At 43.6% G+C, this 19,049-nt stretch overlaps 2 protein-coding genes across 8 annotated transcripts in view; one reads left to right on the top strand and one right to left on the bottom strand.

Annotated features, from left to right (window-relative positions):
* PTAR1 (protein prenyltransferase alpha subunit repeat containing 1) overlaps positions 1–8,635 on the bottom strand; it is a 57,167-nt gene extending 48,532 nt beyond the window's left edge. The window contains exon 1 of the mRNA XM_061628371.1: positions 8,228–8,635. Within this exon, the coding sequence (XP_061484355.1) occupies positions 8,228–8,313 (86 nt within the window). The 5' untranslated portion in view covers positions 8,314–8,635. The remainder of the gene's footprint in view (positions 1–8,227) is intronic.
* Positions 8,237–19,049, top strand: part of CFAP95 (cilia and flagella associated protein 95) — a 52,692-nt gene continuing 41,879 nt past the window's right edge. For 6 of the 7 annotated variants that reach the window (XR_009762868.1, XR_009762872.1, XR_009762871.1 and 3 more), the window contains exon 1: positions 8,727–8,917. Coding sequence is in view for 1 of the 7 variants with exons in the window: in XM_061628342.1 (XP_061484326.1) it covers positions 8,830–8,917 (88 nt within the window). In the remaining 6 variants the exon portion in view is untranslated. Of the gene's footprint in view, positions 8,918–19,049 lie in introns of all 7 variants that reach the window. The other variant, XR_009762869.1, reaches the window with a different exon arrangement.

Raw genomic sequence — 19,049 nt, 5'->3', positions numbered from 1 at the left:
GTAGACATATAGGATTACACTGTCACATTGACTCTGAATGAAAGGCATTGTAATTCCTGAAACAAGGGCTGTGAGCTCACCTCCTGTTACGTGAACAGTAGCTCTTTCTGTTCACAGAGTGAAAACACTGGATACCACCCTCTGGCCCAACCAGTGATATGGGTTTTCCAAATAAAATTAATTTCTGGAAAAATTTCCTATACAGATTTAATTTGCATCAGGTTTTTTTCAGTTCATATTAAAAAAATTCAAATGCCCTAGAGAGTGATCTAATGTAACATGTTTATTTGACTTGCATTAAGTAAACAAAGCTAAATGGGGCCAGAGCATGGTAAAAACTTTGAAACTGCCAAGTTTGTCTAATATTGTATTTGAAATTGGCATCCATCCAATGTGACTAATGAACTTATGACACGGACATTTTCCCATGGAAAATAAAGCACTGAGGAAAACTTCTGTTTTGGAAAATCTTTCACCCCCATCACTGGCCCCAAAGGAGACTTTTCTGCAAAAATCTCTCTTCAAATCAGACTTGGAAGGGCACAATTATATTTCTACAATGTTGTTTTAATATTTGAAGGCAACAAGAAGTTCCATTCCCAATGCAGTTTACTTGGATCTGTTATTTATTTATTTAATTTATATCCCACCCTTCCTCCCAGGAGCCCAGGGCAGCAAACAAAACACTAAAAACACTCTAAAACATCTTAAAAACAGACTTTAAAATATATCAAAACAAAACATATTTTTAAAAAACTTTAAAAACATCTTAAAAAGCAATTCTAACAGACACAGACTGGGATAAGATCTCTACTTAAAAGGCTTGTTGAAAGAGGAAGGTCTTAAGTAGGTGCTGAAAAGATATCAGAGATGGCACTGGTCTAATATTTAAGGAGAGTGGATTCCAAAGGGTAGGTGGCACATCACTAAAGGTCTGCTTTCTATGTTGTGCAGAATGTACCTCCTGATAAGATGGTATCGGCAGAAGGCCCTTACCTGCAGAGAGCTGTGAATGACTGGGTTTATAAGGGGTAAGATGATCTTTCAGGTATCCTGGTCCCAAGCTGTGTAGGGCTTTGTACACCAAAATCAGAACCTTGAACTTGGCCTGGTAGCTAATGGGCAGCCACTCCAATTCTTTCAGCAGCTGGGTGACACGCTGGCATTACTATGCCCTAGTGAGCAGTCACACCACCACATTTTGCACCAGCTGCAGCTTCCGGTCCAATCTCAAGGGCAGCCCCACACAGAGGGCATTACGATAATCCAGTCTGGAGGTTACCAGTGCATGGACAACAGTGGCTAGGCCATCCCGGTCCAGAAAAGACCACAGCTATCTTAGCAGCTGAAGCTCGTAAAAGGCACTCCAAGCTGTTGAGGTCACCTGGGTCTAGCGACAAGGATGGATCCAGGAGCTCCCCCCGACTACGAACCTGCTCTTTCAGAGGGAGTATGACCCCACCCAAAGCAAGTAACTGACCAATTATCCAAACTCAGGAACCACCATCCCATAGCACCTCCGTCTTGCTAGGATTCAGATTCAGTCTACTGACCCTCATCTAGCCTACCACCAAGTCCAGAGCTTGCACAGCCTCTCCCAACTCAGATGTTACAGAGAAATACAGCTGGGTATCATCTGATACCTTGCTCCAAATCTCCTTATGACAGCTCCCAAGGGCTTCATACAGATGTAAAACAGCATCGGTGACAAGACGGTACCCTGCAGCACCCCACAGCACAACTGCCAGGGAGGTGAAAGACACATAGAGCTATTATCTGAAAATAACCCTGGAGGTAGGATCGGAACCACTGTAAGACAGTGCCTCCAACACCCATCTCGTTAAGTCGGCTCACAAGGATATCATGGCCAATAGTATCAAAAGCTGCTGACAGATCAAGTAAGAATAACAGGGTCGCACTCCCCCTGTCCTTCTCCTGATAAAGGTCATCCATCAGGGCAACCAAGGCCATTTCAGTTCCATAACCAAATTGGAATGGGTGAAGATAATCTGATTCATCAAAGAGTACTTGCAACTGCTGCACCACAACCCTCTCAATCACCTTCCCTAAAAAGAGAGTATTTGCAACCAAGGGGTTGTCACAAATTAATGGATCCAGGGTGGGCTTTTTCAGACGGTCAGATCACGGCAGCTAGGACTACTCGTTCCCACAAAGATACATTGCCCACACCCGGGATCCACTCGATCATACCTCCCTTGGCAAACTTTAATAAGCCAAGAAGGGCAAGGGCCAAGAGGACACGTTGCTGGTCACATCATCACAAGCACCTTGTCCACATCATCAGGCCGCATCAACCAAAACTGATCCCAAGAAGTTGCAGCAGATGTTGCACTGGACACCTCACTGGGGACTACAATAGATGTGGATGAGGCATCAAGATTGCTATGGAGGCGAGAAACTTTACCCTTAAAGTGCCTCACAAACAATTCACAGTGGGCCTCTGAAGGGTCTAAAACTCTGTTTCCTGGAGTTGATGTCAACAGACCCCTAACAATACAAAACGGTTTGCATTTATTATTTATTACATTTCTACCCCGCTTTTCTTTTCATGATTGAAATCCAAGGCGGGTTACATATGGTTCCCAGGCGGTCTCCCATCCAGGCACTGACCACAACTGACCCTGCTTAGCTTCCCACACAATAGCAGCTTCAGCAGGTGTGGGGAACCTTTGGCCGTCCAGCTGTTGCTGAACTACCACTCTCATCATCCATGGGCATTGGCCATGCTTGCTGGAGCTGATGGGAGTTGTAATTCAGCAACATCTGGAGCACCAAAGGTTCCCCACACTTGACTTACACTTTGCCAAGAAAGAGCTCTAATTTGTTCATTCACAGCCAAATCAACCCAGACACTGACTTAGAGCTTCCATCCCTTCCCTGGGCCTGGAAGACAGAAAACAGATATAGACCTGGTGTCACCCGCATACCAATGGGATCCTACACCGTATCATTTGTTCATTCATCATTTTATTTGTATGCCGCCTTTCCACAAAAAAACTGTACTCAAAGCAGCGTACAACAAGGTGAACAGAAACACATCTGAAAAACAATTGCAAAAACCATTTCCTAATAACAAAAATAATAAAACAGTAACATAACAAATATAACAGCATATAAATATAAATATATTATGAACATAATAAAACAATCTTTAAAAATAAACAAAGAAGTAGTAACCATTAACACCCCCTCCACCTCCTAAGGAAAACCATCTACTATATCACCTACACAACTTCATTATTCTGAGCGGAAGCTTGTTTTGGAGCAGCACAGTCTCTTGGTAAGCAGAGGTGTGGGCTCCTCCCCTTCAACACAGGTGTAGGCAGGTGTAGGCTTCCAAAGTCACTTTGGGGTAAAAGGGCCAAAGCAGGTCTTCTCCCAGGCTGACAGAGCAGTTTTATGTGAAAGGTAGAATAGCATGTGATACAAGATGGAAGTGTGTGTCACTTCATACACCAAAGAATGGAACAGCAATCTCCAGGCATGGCCTTCTGAGACTTAACCTGTCAGGAAGGACCAAAACCACTATGAAGTCTCATTCCAGGCAAGGGGTCCAGGAGGATACCATGGTCAACAATAATGAATACTGCTGCAAGATTCAGGGAAATCAGCAGGATTGCACTTACCCTGTTCATCTGCCAGGTCATATCGTTTCCCCACCAATGGAAAAATGCATGTTTATGCATAAAGGTAAAGAATATATTTTTTCTATTCTACATAAAATACATTATAAAAAAAGAATGACAAATAACGTGCTTCCAATATAACAACATTTTGATCTTCACAGCGAACATCTAAATCACATCATACTAAATTAGGGGAAGGAGCAAAATGTGATGAGCATTCAATACTTTTACATGAGTTGAGACCTGGCTTGCTGCTTCTTCTCCAATAGGAGTAGTATGTGCAGGGGAGAGGAAGTGGGAAATGGGATACCATGCGCATTAGCCCTTTGTTACCTGCCATATGGCAATCACTACTTACCCTAAGCAAGAAGGAGACAGACGACATGGCTGTCCTTAGCCTACTTTTCTGGACAGTCTTACCATATGTAACAAAACTGAAGTTAATTCTTCCTTTACCATCTGTATTTCTTGCCCCATACCACCATCCTGTATGTACAATCAAATCTATTTTATTTTTTGTCTTGACACCTAAGCCTGATGAAAGTGATATCAAAGGCACAGGGCAAGTCAGCAGCAAAAAGTGACAATGTATTCAAGGTCTCCTTTGCCTAATTACGTTTTCACAAATCCCAATCCAACAACAGTAATAAGCATTTTTAACCCACTCGTCATCCAATGATCCCAGCTGGCTTACATCATTTAAAATGGTAACAACAGATCAACAAGAGCAGACAAAATAGTACAAAACAATATTTTCCAGCATCAAAACACAAGCAGTTGCAGCTGCAGACTAATATCCCATATTTGCCCAGGCAAACAGGCAGGTTTTTAACCTAAGACCAGAATGTCAACAACGTTTGTGATAATCATATTTCTATGGGGAGGGCATTCTATAATCGGGACACCACCACTGAGAAGGGCCTCCCTGCCAGGCTGATATGGGGAGATGCATTCCTTCAGATAACTGGGCCCTGGTTTATAGTGCAACACCACCTTAAATTTAACCTGGTGACAAATAGCCACTGAATATCTCTCAAGGTCAGTGTTATATGATCCCCACTATTGGCCCCAGTCAGCAATGAAGTCGCAGCATTCTGCACTAATTGTAGTTTCCAAACAGTCTTTTATAGGCAGCCCCACACATTATAATTCTAGAGCACATTACAATAATTCAAATGGGAGGTTACCAGAACATGACTCACTGTAGCCAGGCTCTCTCTATCCAGGAATGGCCATTGCTGGTGAACCTGCTGGAGCTAGGAAACAGCACTCCATGCTGGTGAGGTCACCTGAGCCTCCAGCGATAGAGTTGGATCAAGGAATACCCCCAGACCACACACTGGCTCCTTCAGGGAGACTGTAAGCCCACTCAGAACAGGTTGCCAACGAATTCCCGGCTACTCAGCCATTATCCTCTTGAGAACCTTGCCCAAAAATAGGAGCATGCCGTATCATCAATAAGCAGATTACACTCAGTTCTATTTCTCTGTGACATCCAAATCAGGAGAAGGTGAACAGTGCTGGACCAGGGTCTGGAGGCAGTAACTGGGTTAGATAAGGACCAATAAACTGAAACTGAATCCTAACTAGACAGAGATGCTGTACACTGGTACCAGTAAACAGGAAACCTTCTAGTTGGGACTGCACTCCCCCTGAAAGATCAGGTGAATAGTCTGGGAGTACTCTGTCACTGGTGATCCAGGTGATCTCATTGGTGCAGAGTACCTTTTTCCAGCTCTGGCTGTTTCACCAGCTATGGCCATTCCTGGACTGTGACAGTCTGGCTACAGTGATGCATGCACTAGTAAACTCCCAGTTGGATTACTGCAACTTGCTCTACATGAGGCTGCCCTTGAGAATGGTCCAGAGATTTCAGCCAATGCAAAACACAGCAGCCAGTTTTAGTGAGCATGTCTGAATGGGATGATATAACACTGGTCCTCAAAGGTACACTGACTGCCTATTTGTCACTGGGCCCAATTCAAGTTTTAGTGTTAATATATACAGCCCTGAATGGCTTAGGACCTAGTTGTATAAAGAGGTGCTTTCCTCCATACAGTACTGCCTGAGCCTTGAGATTGGCTAAGGAAGTTCTTCTGGTGGTGCCATCACTGACCATGGTCTGGAAATCTGTGATTCACCAGAGGGCCTTCTCAGCAATAGCACACACATTTTGGAACACTCTCCTCTCTGAAATGTAGCTGCTATCCAATTTTGGTGCCAACTGAAGGCCTCTTCTGCCAAACCTCTTGAATTTGTTGCGTATATGCCTGCAATGCATACATTGTGCATGTGGCCACATAACTACACTGACTGTAATTTTGACAGAGCGGTTGGTTTATTGTAGTTTTTAACTGTATTTTCTTTCACTTGGTCGTTGGATTTTAAATTGTTGTGTCCTGCTCCAACGTTTTGTAAACCTTGGATCTGAGAAGAGTTTCTTAAGGAGTGGATACACTATGCCCTCCCTCAAAGCAGCATTTACCCACCTCCTAGACCCACCCAGTCAATCTACTACAGCTAGATGTTAATAGCTATGAAGGGTAACAGTTGAGTGTACATGTGGTTGGCCGGACTTATCAATAGTTCTTTCCATTCCATAGCGCAACCAGAGTTACAACAGGAGAGCCAGCCATGTCAGCTGGAAACTTCCCCAGAGCTTTCAGGAATCCTTCATAAGTCTCCAGGGGTGGAACCATCCCACCCTTGGGAGATGTCGATGTTAATCCAAATTTTGCCACATTTGACCATGACGACTGAATTAAATTAATCTCCCCCAATTCTAGATCATATCCAGAGGGAAAGGGCCATAGTTCAGTAGCAGAGCAGCCAAAGGTCCCAGGTTCAATTCCTGGCATCTCCAAGTAGGGCTGGGAAAGATTCCCTGTCTGAAACATGGGAGAGACACTGCCTGTCAGGGTTGCAAATACTGAGCTAGATGGACCAACAGGCTGATTTGGTATAAGGCAGCTTCCTATGTTCCAATGTCTTGCCCAGTTGTATCGACTGATCCAATGCGTTACCTGCCAGTGCAGAACACACAAGAGTAATTCCCTGCCTTCAAATAAGCACTACAAGGAGATTTGAATTTTTTTTAAAACGGGTCATTATTCTAAATTTTCACTTTATAGCAACCTGATAAAATAAGCCCTGTAAGGATCACACTGTAACAACTAGCCAACTCTTCAAAGTAATAGACTCACTCGTACCTAAGAGCTGTACTAAAAAAACAACTATAATTCTCAGTGCTGCTTCACACGTTATTAAAAGTGTGTTCCTGGTTGTCTACCATCTGTCTCTGCAGCTATCATCATCATATGCAGAAGGAGTTCATTTATCTCAAGCTATGCATTAAACAATGGGCCAATCAAAACTCCCAATTGTGCATTTTTACTGCCTGCTTCCAGACCTGCTTCTCCCCTCCTTATGTCATGACGGTCACTATAGAGACACAGATGGCAAAAGCTACATTCATATTACCTTTAATATATGCTCAGCCTTGCAGTAGTCATCAACGCATTAAAACAAAAGCAAAAGGTGGGGAAACTGTTGCATGCTTTCATTAATTTTAACAGCATTCTGAATTTTTAACCAGAATTTGTTCAACATGTTGACCTCAAGAATTCTAACCTTCACAACTGAGGATATATTTATATATAAGTTTAGACCTGAAGTGGTTAATACATGCCTATCACTGATCTGCAGTGGGGCTCTTACACAAGCTATTCCCAGATGGTAACATATATCTATGCTAATGATCCAGAGGTTTGTTTTTCCCCATTTCCTGTCTATTTTGGTTCAGAGAGAGATACCATGTAAAGATTCAGTGGTGAGTGGATACAAAGTCCTATTAAGGGATACTGCAAAACTAGGTCTGTCATATTAACAGTGAAAAAATAAAAAAATAAAGTATAGCGCCCTGCTATCTATCAACCATCTCTGGAGGAGGAGGAGGAAGATGGCATAAGGGGCAACCTTTTAAAGACTGGCATTGGCAAATCTAAATGGCAAAGGGTCTTATAACCTCATTATTGTACACCCCTGCTGTTTCTAGCAAAAGGAAAGTGAGGCTTGGAAGGGAAAGCTTACCACATCCTTTATAGGCTTTGAAAGTTACACCCAATAACGAATACGATCTTGGCTTTTTCGCCACGCTGATACGTATAATTCGTCATTATGCATTGCAAATAATATTATAATACATTCTCTAGCTGTAGTTTTATGTAACTCTTTGCCTTTGCTTCCATTTTGCAAATGGAATTCTCAGATCCGTCCTTCCCTCCCTGAAGTTACTCTCACACGAGGGGACACAAGTTCGGCGGTACGAAAGGAAGGGAAAGAGAGACAGGGATAGAGAGAGGTCCGTCGAAGCCAGCATAATTACCTCCTACAGTTAGGAGACTCAGTAACTTTCCTGCGCCCCAAACAACTTAACCCTCCCTGCCCGCCTGGAAAAGGATCATCTCTAAGTGAAAGAAGGGAGGGGCGGCAGGCGAAGGCAGACCCCAGGGCGTTCTAGAACGCGCCGCCACCGTCCTTTCCTCTCTGGCGCCTTACAGCGCGCGCGCTCATTCACTCACATGTGAGGGTTGCGTTTGAAGGCGTTGTTAATGTCCTTCACCACGCGCTGTACTAGCACCGCCACCTCCTCCGGGGACTCGGCCATCTTCGGTCCCCGCCCTGCCGCCTTGTCTGCTGCCGCTGCCCCTGCTGGAGCTTACTACTGGCAGCGGCGCCACCGTCGGCTCACATAGGTAGGCCGGGGAAAGCAAAGCGCATCCGGGTCAGCGGCCCCCGCGGGGCGGAGCACCGAGCTCGGGGGATCGAATAACCTAACTGGGCGGCACTGCCTCCTTTTCACCTGACCTGACCCCGGCGGAGGTAAAGCGGCTAGGGGAATAAGAAAGGAACGATAAGGAACAGGAGCGCTAGCTATTGCTCGAACAAGGCGACCGAAAAGACTCCGTCTGCTTGCTTTGCTTCCCCACGCCGTACTTTTTCCCCACGCTTGCTGGAGTACCGTGTATTCTTCCTCTTTTACTAAGCTCCGCTGTCTTCTCATTTTCATTTTAAAGGGCAGAATGACGCACCAAGGTTGCTATGGTGTGGAAGGAAATAGAGGAGATCCCTGGGGGCTACAATCCTCAGGCAGCCTTGTTCCACGTATGTCAAATTGATATTAATGAGGCGTAGGGCCGCAGTTTGTTTTAAACTGTCTCTAATTTTGCATTTTAGATTATTGTCATCCACCCTGGAGCCTTACAGGGAAGGTAAGGTAATAAATCAAATTATTATTATTAGTGACAACACCCCTAGGGGAATAAGCCCTATTCTGTCCCAATCTGACTCCTGTTCATTGTCTCCCTTCATCTGTTCCATCTGGATATGTCCTTTCCTTATCCCCCTAATCTCTATACTTCTATAAGAGGTAGTGTAGTGGCAAATTAAGAAGTGCAGGGTGCCTTCATGATAGTCATGCCACGCCCTCTCACTCGCTTGCTCTCTGTCACTATCTCCATACTCCTTCCCACATGTGCCTTCTCCTACAACATTAACAGCCAATTTGTGTCCTTTCAAATTGAGACTGTCTTACCTCCGGAGCAGAGCATATCTAGTATAAAAAACCTGGCTGAATGCGGTTCTCTTATTGTGGCACATTTAAATGGTTTTTCTTTTCTTTTAATAATGTTATTTGCTATTTAATTTTGAGAATTGCATTATTGTATTGATGCATTATGATGAGTTGTTATATTTGAGTTGTTATATTCATGTTTTTGTAAGCCGCCTTGAGGGCCTTTTGGCCATAAGGTGGGGTATAAATTTAATAAATAAATAAATACAACATACATCCCTAGGAGCCAATAAGCATGAAAAAGGAGAGTGCTACCTACTGAGATGAGTCTTCTCAGTGGCTCACTCACTTTCTTTCACTCTGATTGGTTCCAATAAGCAAGAAAGGACAAAGAAGCACGTGGAAAGACTTTTCTTAGTGGCTAACACACTCCCCTTTTGTGCTGATTGGCTCATAGGATGCTGGAGACATTGGGACCCTGCTCCCAAAAATGTAAGGAGTCTAAGACCTGCCCATGACCCTGGATGACTACACCCCTGCTTCTGTCACTCAGCCAAAGAAGTGTAATTGAAATGATTACATATTTTCCCCTAACTACAGACACCCTCTTTCCTCTGTTGTTTCCCTGTGTCTGTTTTAAATTATAGCCCCTTGGGGTATAGTCCTGTCATACTTGTCCTTTGTAAAGCACCATATCCATAGATGGTGCTAGATAAAAATAATTCCGTGGGACATGTAGTTGATCCTCTCCTGTTTACTTGGAAAGCTTAGTTCAAAGTATGTAGGCATAGTATTTAACTGCATGCCTACTTTGGATTGCAGCCTAACTTGGAAGTAAGATCCAGTCAAATTAATTGAAATTAATTAAATTGTGAGTAAATACAGCTGTCACACAAAATACTAGTACAGGGTACAATCTAGCAAAACGTGACCAGTTAAGAGTAATGCATTTCAACAGGAAAGAGGTAAGCACATGCTTAATGTTCCTATGGAAATTAATTTGACTTGAATTTGCTTAACTGGAGGATTCCCACATTAAAAATATTAGGATGCAATCCTGTGCATGCTTACTGGTGAATAGGTGCTATTAGTGTCAATCGGAGTAAATACAAATAGGAAAAACTAGGCTGCACGGCTATATAATCCACACAAGTTTACAAGTTCAATTTAATTGAATTTAAGGCATTTACAAGCACATGTTTGAGATGGGGATATAAAACATATATGGTTTTATTAATGTAATATAATCTCCAATTGCAAAGCAGAAAATAAAGTAATCAATCATTTGGGTCCAATCCGTTTATGGAATACAAGTTTTCAGTTATGTGAAGCTGTGTTGGGCAGAATGGGAAGATACCTTACACTACAACATGGTGGTTATTCCAAAGAATCCAAAGTCCAAAGAGTCCAAAGAATCTGATGACTCCATCACCTGACCAAAATAGCTTGGTTTGAGTAAAATACCTGGTTGGCTACTTTGAGAATAGGATGATGGACTAGATGGGCCATTGGCCTGATCCAGCAGGCTCCTCTTATGCTCTTATGAGTCTGAATCTTTAATGCATATTGCTCATCACTGACCTGGTGGCAGATAGCTATGTAGTGTTAAGTGTCTCTAACAGACACACCAGGTAGCTGTGACTGAAAATTTATTTATTTATTTATTGTTTGATTTATATCCCGCCCTTCCTCCTAGCAGGAGTCCAGGGCAGCAAACAAAGGCACTAAAAACACTTTAAAACATCAGAAAAACAGACTTTAAAATACATTAAAACAAAACATCTTTAAAAACATTTTTTAGAAAAGCTTTCAGAACACCTCTTTTAAAAAAAGCAAGGGTGGGGGACCTATTAAGATGGTCCGCCCCCGGAGGCTGCTGGATCCGGATGGTTTTCAAAAAGCCCTGGGAAGTTTTCCAGCTGATAAGGCTGGCGCTCACATCGACACCCTGGCTGATCTGTGGAATGCGGAGATGACCCAGGCAGCTGACGTGATCGCACCTGTGCGCCCTCTCCGTTGTAGAGCTCAGTCAGCTCCATGGTATACTTTAGAGCTGAGAGCGATGAAACAATGTAGGAGACGGCTTGAGTGCAGATGGAGGCGGACTCCTGACGAATGCAACCTTGCACTGGTGAGTGCTTATAACAAGACGTACTTTGGGGCGGTGTGTGCAGCAAAGAAACAACACATCACTGCCTCTATTCAAGCCTCGATCTCGCGTCCGGTGGAGTTGTTTCAAACTGTCAGAGGACTTCTATACTCTGGCCCTAAGGACGTGATGGAATCTTCTAAAGCTCGATGTGATAAATTTGCGAAGCACTTCCAGAATAAAATCTCTTGCATTTGCCAGGACTTAGACTCCAAACTTATAGCAGTGAAATCAACTGAGGTCTCCGGAGCACAGTCTGATCATATTTTGTTGGATGAGTTTCAATTGGTACAGCTTGAGGACGTTGACAAGGTCCTTGGACAGGTGCGTGCAACCACTTCTGTGCTAGATCCTTGCCCCTCTTGGCTAATAAAAGCTAGCAGGGTTGGCACTGCCGGCTGGGCCAGGGAAGTGATTAATGCCTCACTAGGTGAGGGAGTGGTCCCACAATGCCTTAAGGCGGCGGTAGTGAGACCGCTTCTGAAAAAATCATCCCTGGACCCAGATAACTTGAATAACTACAGACCGGTAGCAAATGTGCCATTCCTGGGCAAGGTTCTGGAGAGGGTGGTTGCATCCCAGCTCCAGGCTCTCTTGGATGAGACCGATTATCTGGATCCATTTCAATCGGGGTTCAGGCCCGGTTTTGGTACAGAGACAGCCTTGGTCGCCCTGTATGATGACCTGTGTCGAGAGAAAGACAGAGGGAGTGTAACTCTGTTGATTCTCCTGGATCTCTCAGCGGCTTTGGATACCATCGACCATGGTATCCTTCTGGAGAGGCTGGCGGATTTGGGAGTTGGAGGCACTGCTTGGCAGTGGTTCCGCTCCTATCTGACAGATCGTCTTCAGAAAGTTGTGCTTGGGGAGCACTACTCAACACCCTGGGCGCTCCAATATGGAGTTCCGCAGGGATCAGTTCTGTCCCCCATGCTCTTTAATATCTATATGAAGCCGCTGGGGACGGTCATCAGGAGTTTTGGAGTGCGTTCTCATCAGTATGCTGATGATACGCGGCTCTGCTTCTCCTTCTCATCTTCAGGTGAGGCTGTGAAGGTCCTAAACCGGTGCTTGGCCGCGATAATGGACTGGATGAGAGCGAACAAATTGAAGCTCAATCCAGATAAGACTGAGATGCTGTTAGTAAATGGATCCCCTGACTAGTTGGATGTTCGACCTGTTCTGGATGAGGTTACACTCCCCCTGAAGGAGCAGGTGCGTAGCTTGGGAGTCCTTTTGGACCCGTCCTTGTCACTTGAGGCGCAGGTGGCCTCGGTGGCACGGAGTGCTTTTTACCAACTTAGGCTGGTGGCCCAGCTGCGCCCATATCTGGACAGGAAACATCTTGCTTCAGTTGTCCATGCTCTGGTAACCTCAAGGTTGGACTACTGCAATGCACTATACGTGGGGCTGCCTTTGAATACGGTTCTGAAACTGCAGCTTGTGCAGAATGCGGCGGCCAGATTAATAACTGGGACCAAGCGGTCGCAACATGTGACACCAATCCTGGCCGGCTTGCACTGGCTGCCTACTCGTTTCCGGGCCCAATTCAAGGTGCTGGTTTTAACCTATAAAGCCTTACACGGCACGGGCCCACAATATCTGGTGGAACGTCTCTCCCGATATGAACCTACCCGGGCACTACGCTCAACATCGAAGGCCCTCCTCTGGGTGCCTACTCAAAAAGACACCCGGAAGGTGATTACAAGAAAGAGGGCCTTCTCGGTAGCGGCCCCCGAACTATGGAACACCCTTCCTGAAAAGGTACGCCTGGCGCCTACTTTATTATCTTTTCGGTGCCAGGTGAAAACCTTCCTCTTTGCCCAGGCATTTTAAAATCATTTTAAATCATTTTAAATCTTAATATTTGTATCTTGTATCTTGTATTTGTATTTGATATTATTTAAGTTGGTTGTGTTTTGTCTGCTCGTCTAATTGTGTTTTTAAGGATTGTTTTAAAATTGAAATGTAATTATATATCTTATTGTTTGTACACCGCCCAGAGAGCTTGCTACGGGCGGTATAGAAATCGAATTAAATAAATAAATAAATAAATAAATAAATAAAAACATATTAAAAAGCCCTTCCAACACAGATGCAGACTGGGATAAGGTCTCAACTTAAAAGGCTTGTTGAAAGAGGAAGGTCTTCAATAGGCGCCGAAAAGATAACAGAGATGGCACCTGTCTAATATTTAAGGGGAGAGAATTCCACAGGGTAGGTGCCGTCACACTAAAGGTCCATTTCCTATGTTGTGCAGAACGGACCTCCTGATAAGATGGTATCCACAGGAGGCCCTCATCTGCAGACCGTAGTGATCAAGTGGATATATAAGGGATAAGACAGTCTTTCAGGTATCCTGCTCCCAAGCTGAATAGGGCTTTGTACACCAAAACTAGAACCTTGAACTTAGACTGGTAGCAAATGGGCAGCCAGTGCAATTCTTTCAGCAGTGGGTTGACATGTTGGCGATACACTGCCCCAGTGAGCAGTCTCGCCACCACATTTTGCACCAGCTGCAGCTTCCAGACCAACCTCAAGGGCAGCCCCACATAGAGCGCATTACAGTAATCCAGCCTGGAGGTTGCTAGTACATGGACAACAGTGGTCAGGCTATCCTGGTCCAGAAATGGCCGCAGCTGTCTTACCAGCTGAAGCTGATAAAAGGCACTCCTAGCCACTGAGAACACCTAGGCCTCCATTTTTATTTATTTATTATTTAATTTATATCCCTCCCTTCCTCCCAGTAGGAGCCCAGGGTAGCAAACAAAAGCAGTAAAAACACTTTAAAACATCATAAAAACAGACCTTAAAATTCATTAAAACAAAACAACTTTAAAAACACTCTTTAAAAAAGCTTTAAAAACATCTTAAATAAAAAGGGTTAAAAAAAGCATACTGTTTAGGAACAAAAAGGTTTTAAAAAAAACATATTAAAAGCAACTCCAACACAGATGCAGACTGGGATAGGTCTTAACTTAAAAGGCTTGTTGAAAGAGGAAACTCTTTAATAGGCGCCAAAAAGATGACAGAGATGGCGCCTGCCTAATATTTAAGGGAAGGGAGTTCCGCAGGGTAGGTACCACCACACTAAAGGCCCATTTCCTATGTTGTGCAGAACGGACCTCCTGATAAGATGGTATCTGCAGGAGGCCCTCATCCGCAGAGCGCAGTGATTGACTGGGTATATAAGGGGTAAGACAGTCTTTCAGGTATCCTGGTTCCCAAGCTGTATAGAGCTTTGTACACCAGAACTAGAACCTTGAACTTGGCCTGGTAGCAAATGGGCAGCCAGTGCAGTTCTTTCAGCAGTGAGGTGTCATGTTGGCAATACCCTGCCCCAATGAGCAGTTTCGCCACCACATTTGCACCAGCTGCAACTTCCAGACCAACCCCAAGGGCAGCCCCACATAGAGCGCATTACAGTAACCAAGCCTGGAAGTTACCAGTGCATGGACAAGAGTGGTCAGGCTATCCTGGTCCAGAAACGGCCGCAGCTGTCTTATCAGCCGAAGCTGGTAAAAGGCACTCCTAGCCATGGAGGTTACCTGGGTCTCTAGCAACAAAGATAGATCCAGGAGCACCCCCAGACTACGAACCTGCTCTTTCAGAGGGAGTACGACCCCATCCAGAGCAGGCAACCAACCAATCATCCGGACTTGGGAACCACCAACCCACAGCACCTCCATCTTGCTACGATTCAGACTCAGTTTATTGGCCCTCATCCAGCCCACCACTGAGTCCAGGACTTGCACGGCCTCTCCCGATTCAGATGTTACGGAGAAATAGAGCTGGGTATCATCAGCCTACTGCTGACACCTCGCCCCAAATCTCCTGATGACTGCTCCCAAGGGCTTCATATAGAAGTTAAACAGCATGGGGGACAAGATGGTACCCTGAGACACCCCACAAGACAACTGCCAGGGGGCCGAATGACAATCACTCAATGCTATGCTCTGAAAACTGCGGCGAGACTGCTCACTGGGGCAGGGTATCGCCAACATGTCACCCTGCTGCTGAAAGAATTGCTCTGGCTGCCCATTTGCTACCGGGCCGAGTTCAAGGTTCTAGTTTTGGTGTACAAAGTCCTATACAGCTTAGGACCAAGTTACCTGAAAGACCGTCTTACCCCTTAAAAACCAAGTCGATCACTGCGCTATGCAGGTGAGGGCCTCCTGCAGATACCATCTTATCAGGAGGTCTGTTCCGCACAACATAGGAAATGGACTTTTAGTGTGGCGGCACCTACCCTGTGGAATTCCCTCCCCTTAAATATTAGGCAGGCGTAATTTCTGTTATCTTTTCGGCGCCTTTTGAAGACTTTCCTCTTTCAACAAGCCTTTTAAGTTGAGACCTATCCCAGTATGCGTCTGTGTTGGAATTGCTTTTTAATATATATATATTTTAAAATACGTTTTTTAACCCTTTTTTAAAGATGTTTTAAAAGCTTTTTTTAAAGAATGTTTTGTTTTGGTGTATTTTAGGGTCTGTTTTATGATGTTTTTATGTGTTTTTAGTGTTTCTGTTTTCCGCCCTGGGCTCCTGCTGGGAGGAATAAAATCAAATAATAAATAAATAAATAAAATAATCAATCAATCAATAAAACAACCCTGGAGATAGGATTGGAACCACTGTAAAACAGTGCCTCCAATATCCATGTGGCCAAGTCAGCCCAGAAGGATACCATGGCCAATGGTATCAAAAGCCACTTAGAGATCAAGTAAGAGTAACCCCTGTCCTTCTCCCAATAAAGTTCATCCATCAGGGCAATCAAGGCCAATTCAGAAAACTGTGCAGCCCATGTCTGTATTTCCTGTTGCAATATGTAAAGTGGTTTATAATCAATGCTGAGTTAGTCATTGTACTGCATGTACAACTTGTGGTGGTCAAAACTATGGGTGTCATTCCGTGTTAGATATACTCAGAGTAGACCCATTGAAAGCAATGGGCTTAAGTTAACTGATGTCAGTGGGTCTACTGTAAGTATGACTAACATTGCACTTCACCCTCTGATCTTTCTTTTCCCCCCAAAAAGTAGATCTCTAGCTCTGTGGAATAAGAGACAGAAAGCAAAATGTGCTGGCTTCGTTCTAACCCAGTACTTCCCAAACTTTTCCCCCCTGCATGGACTACTTGAAAAATGTTGATGGTCTTGATGGACCACTTCATGATTTTTCTGCCTGTTGTAGCAATTGTAATGCACTGTGCTAGATGCTGTATGATTTTGAATTGTATTTTATTGCTTCTTTTATTTCTTATATTGTATGTTATTGTATTATAATTTGCATTCCATAGAATTCAAATAGTGATACAATAACCAAGATGAATCTGTGACTGTTAAGGGCAGAGGGTGGACACCTTTTGAACTGGGACATATATAAAATAATTATTTAAAGATAGGTGGTAGAAGTAAAACACAAATTTACCACAGGCCATTAGCCATTTCAACACATGTGGTGAGTGGCAACCATGTTGGACACCAGGAATTTAGACAAAAGAGAAGGAACTTCATGGTTCATGTTGAAAGAGTTTCTGCTTCCTTCAGAAGCTTCCCTTCCCCCATCTTCCCTGGGAGAGAAGTGATGGTTGCCTTGAGAAAATAATTGAGATATCCAGTTTTTCTGAGTAGGTATGACTGGTAGCATGTTTGCCCAAAAGCAAAAGGCAGCAACAAAAACAGGAGTTCATGGTCTTTCTAATTCAGGGTTTATTTCATGCGAAAAAATAGGGTTTTTTTTTTCCTGTGTGTGTAAACATTAAAAAAATTACCATGCTAATTCAAATAACGTTCATTGTACCATACAACCATGTATTGTATGACAACCCTGCGTTGCAGTACAGTGTTATACATTCTCTTGGTGTGTATTTTTGTTTTGGTTTTTAGGCAAATAATTTGGGGGAGCAGTTGTGAAGTTGATTGTAGCAGCACAAGGGGGAAAGGGATGATTACTTGCTTTCCCACACACAGGTGCAATAAACACTGCTGGTATAACACTTAAATGGATATATTCATGTCAAAAGCTCACATCATTTTTACTCAAAATTTTAAAAGTACAAATAAATAAAATGGTGACTGACCTGTGCTGAAAACATTGCTAAAATTATTATGAAGTATAAGAAAATAACCTCAACAAATGATGTTAGGATCCACTGCTTGCTTTTTAACAACTTAATCTTGAATTGATCCAAGCAGAAACTTGGTTGGTGTAAATCTTAACTCTCTTTTGACCTCCCTGCCATCTGACATAACATGCCTGATCTTGCACTGAATGTCGTACTGCCAGCCTAAGATCAATTGATTATAGGTTCTACAGCAATGCTAGTTTATAACTCCTGAAACTTGAGTTCTTTGCATAGTTTAGGGGTGCTGCTGGGGAAGAGCAGGGTTCTTGTGCATTTAACAGCTGTATGGCAGGCAGAAACTCAACAAGTGAAGCATTTTCAGGTATGGAAATTTAATGATAGGAAAAGCTTTGCCTGCTTACATTCCATCAGACATCTTATTACTTATGTGTAGCCCCTGATTAATTTTTTTATCATCTGCCTTATTTGCAAAAAGGACATAATTTTGCATACAACACGAAGAAATATGAACTTTTTATGCAAATTTGTGTCATTTTTTGTGCGTGGGGTGGAGGGCCTAGGCAATCCTGTTGGCACCACTGGCTGCAATCCTATACATGTCTACTTTGAAGTGAGACAAAAGTAATTGAATCCAGACTTCTTTCTCCCACACCGACTGGTAACATCTTGATTGATTGATTTGTGCCATGTGATTGATTGTATGTGCACTCTCATATAATCATTTTGACATATCATAGCTTACCAAGAATCAGCACACTGCCTGATCACTTACATTTTGGTACTCTCTTGGCATGAGCGGGTTAAAGAAACTAGGAAGCCCTAACTTCATAACAAAACTTGATGGCCAGCCAACCTAAAGCTGTTATATGTTGTTGGCTTGCTGATTGTGGCTTGTTAGGGAACAACAGACCACAATCCCTGGTTTGCACATAACACAAATTCAAGGTTTATTAGAATGCAAGGCTTACCAGGGGAAGATGATTGGTCAGTTTGCTCCATCAGATAGAAAGTCTGGCTTATCATAAGAACATAAGAAGAGCCTTGCTGGATCAGAACAAAGGATCATCTGGTTCAGCATCCTGTTCTCACAGTGGTCTACCAGACATCTATTTGAAGCCCACAAGCATCCATGCTTCCTGGCAACAGGTATTCAGAGGCAATATGCTGTGGAGGTACTACACAGCCATCATGGCTACTAGCCATTCATTGCCTTATGTTATGAATTGGTCTAAACCCCTTTTAAAACAAGGTTGGTGGCCATCACTACATCTTGTGTGAGCAAATTCCATAGCTGTTATGTTCTGTGTTAAGAGGATATTTATTTTCTCGAATCTGCCAACATTCAGCTTCATTGGATGACCCCAGGTTCTAGTATTATGAGACAGGGAGAAATCTTTTGTCCACTTTTTCCAAACCACACATAATTTTATAGACATCTATCATATCCCCCCTTGTTTTTTTTCCTAATCTTAAAGGCCCCAAATATTGTAACTTCGGTCAAGGGAAAGCTATTGCAGCTCCATGGTGGATGATCAGGGGACTGGAAACAAAGCCCTATGAGAAGAGACTGAAAGAACTGGGCATGTTTAGCCTTTAG

Source organism: Rhineura floridana, chromosome 1 (assembly GCF_030035675.1).
Source record: "Rhineura floridana isolate rRhiFlo1 chromosome 1, rRhiFlo1.hap2, whole genome shotgun sequence".
Lineage (NCBI taxonomy): Eukaryota > Metazoa > Chordata > Lepidosauria > Squamata > Rhineuridae > Rhineura > Rhineura floridana.
Note: the sequence above shows the minus strand (reverse complement) of the source record. Positions and strands in the feature narration are given on the sequence as shown.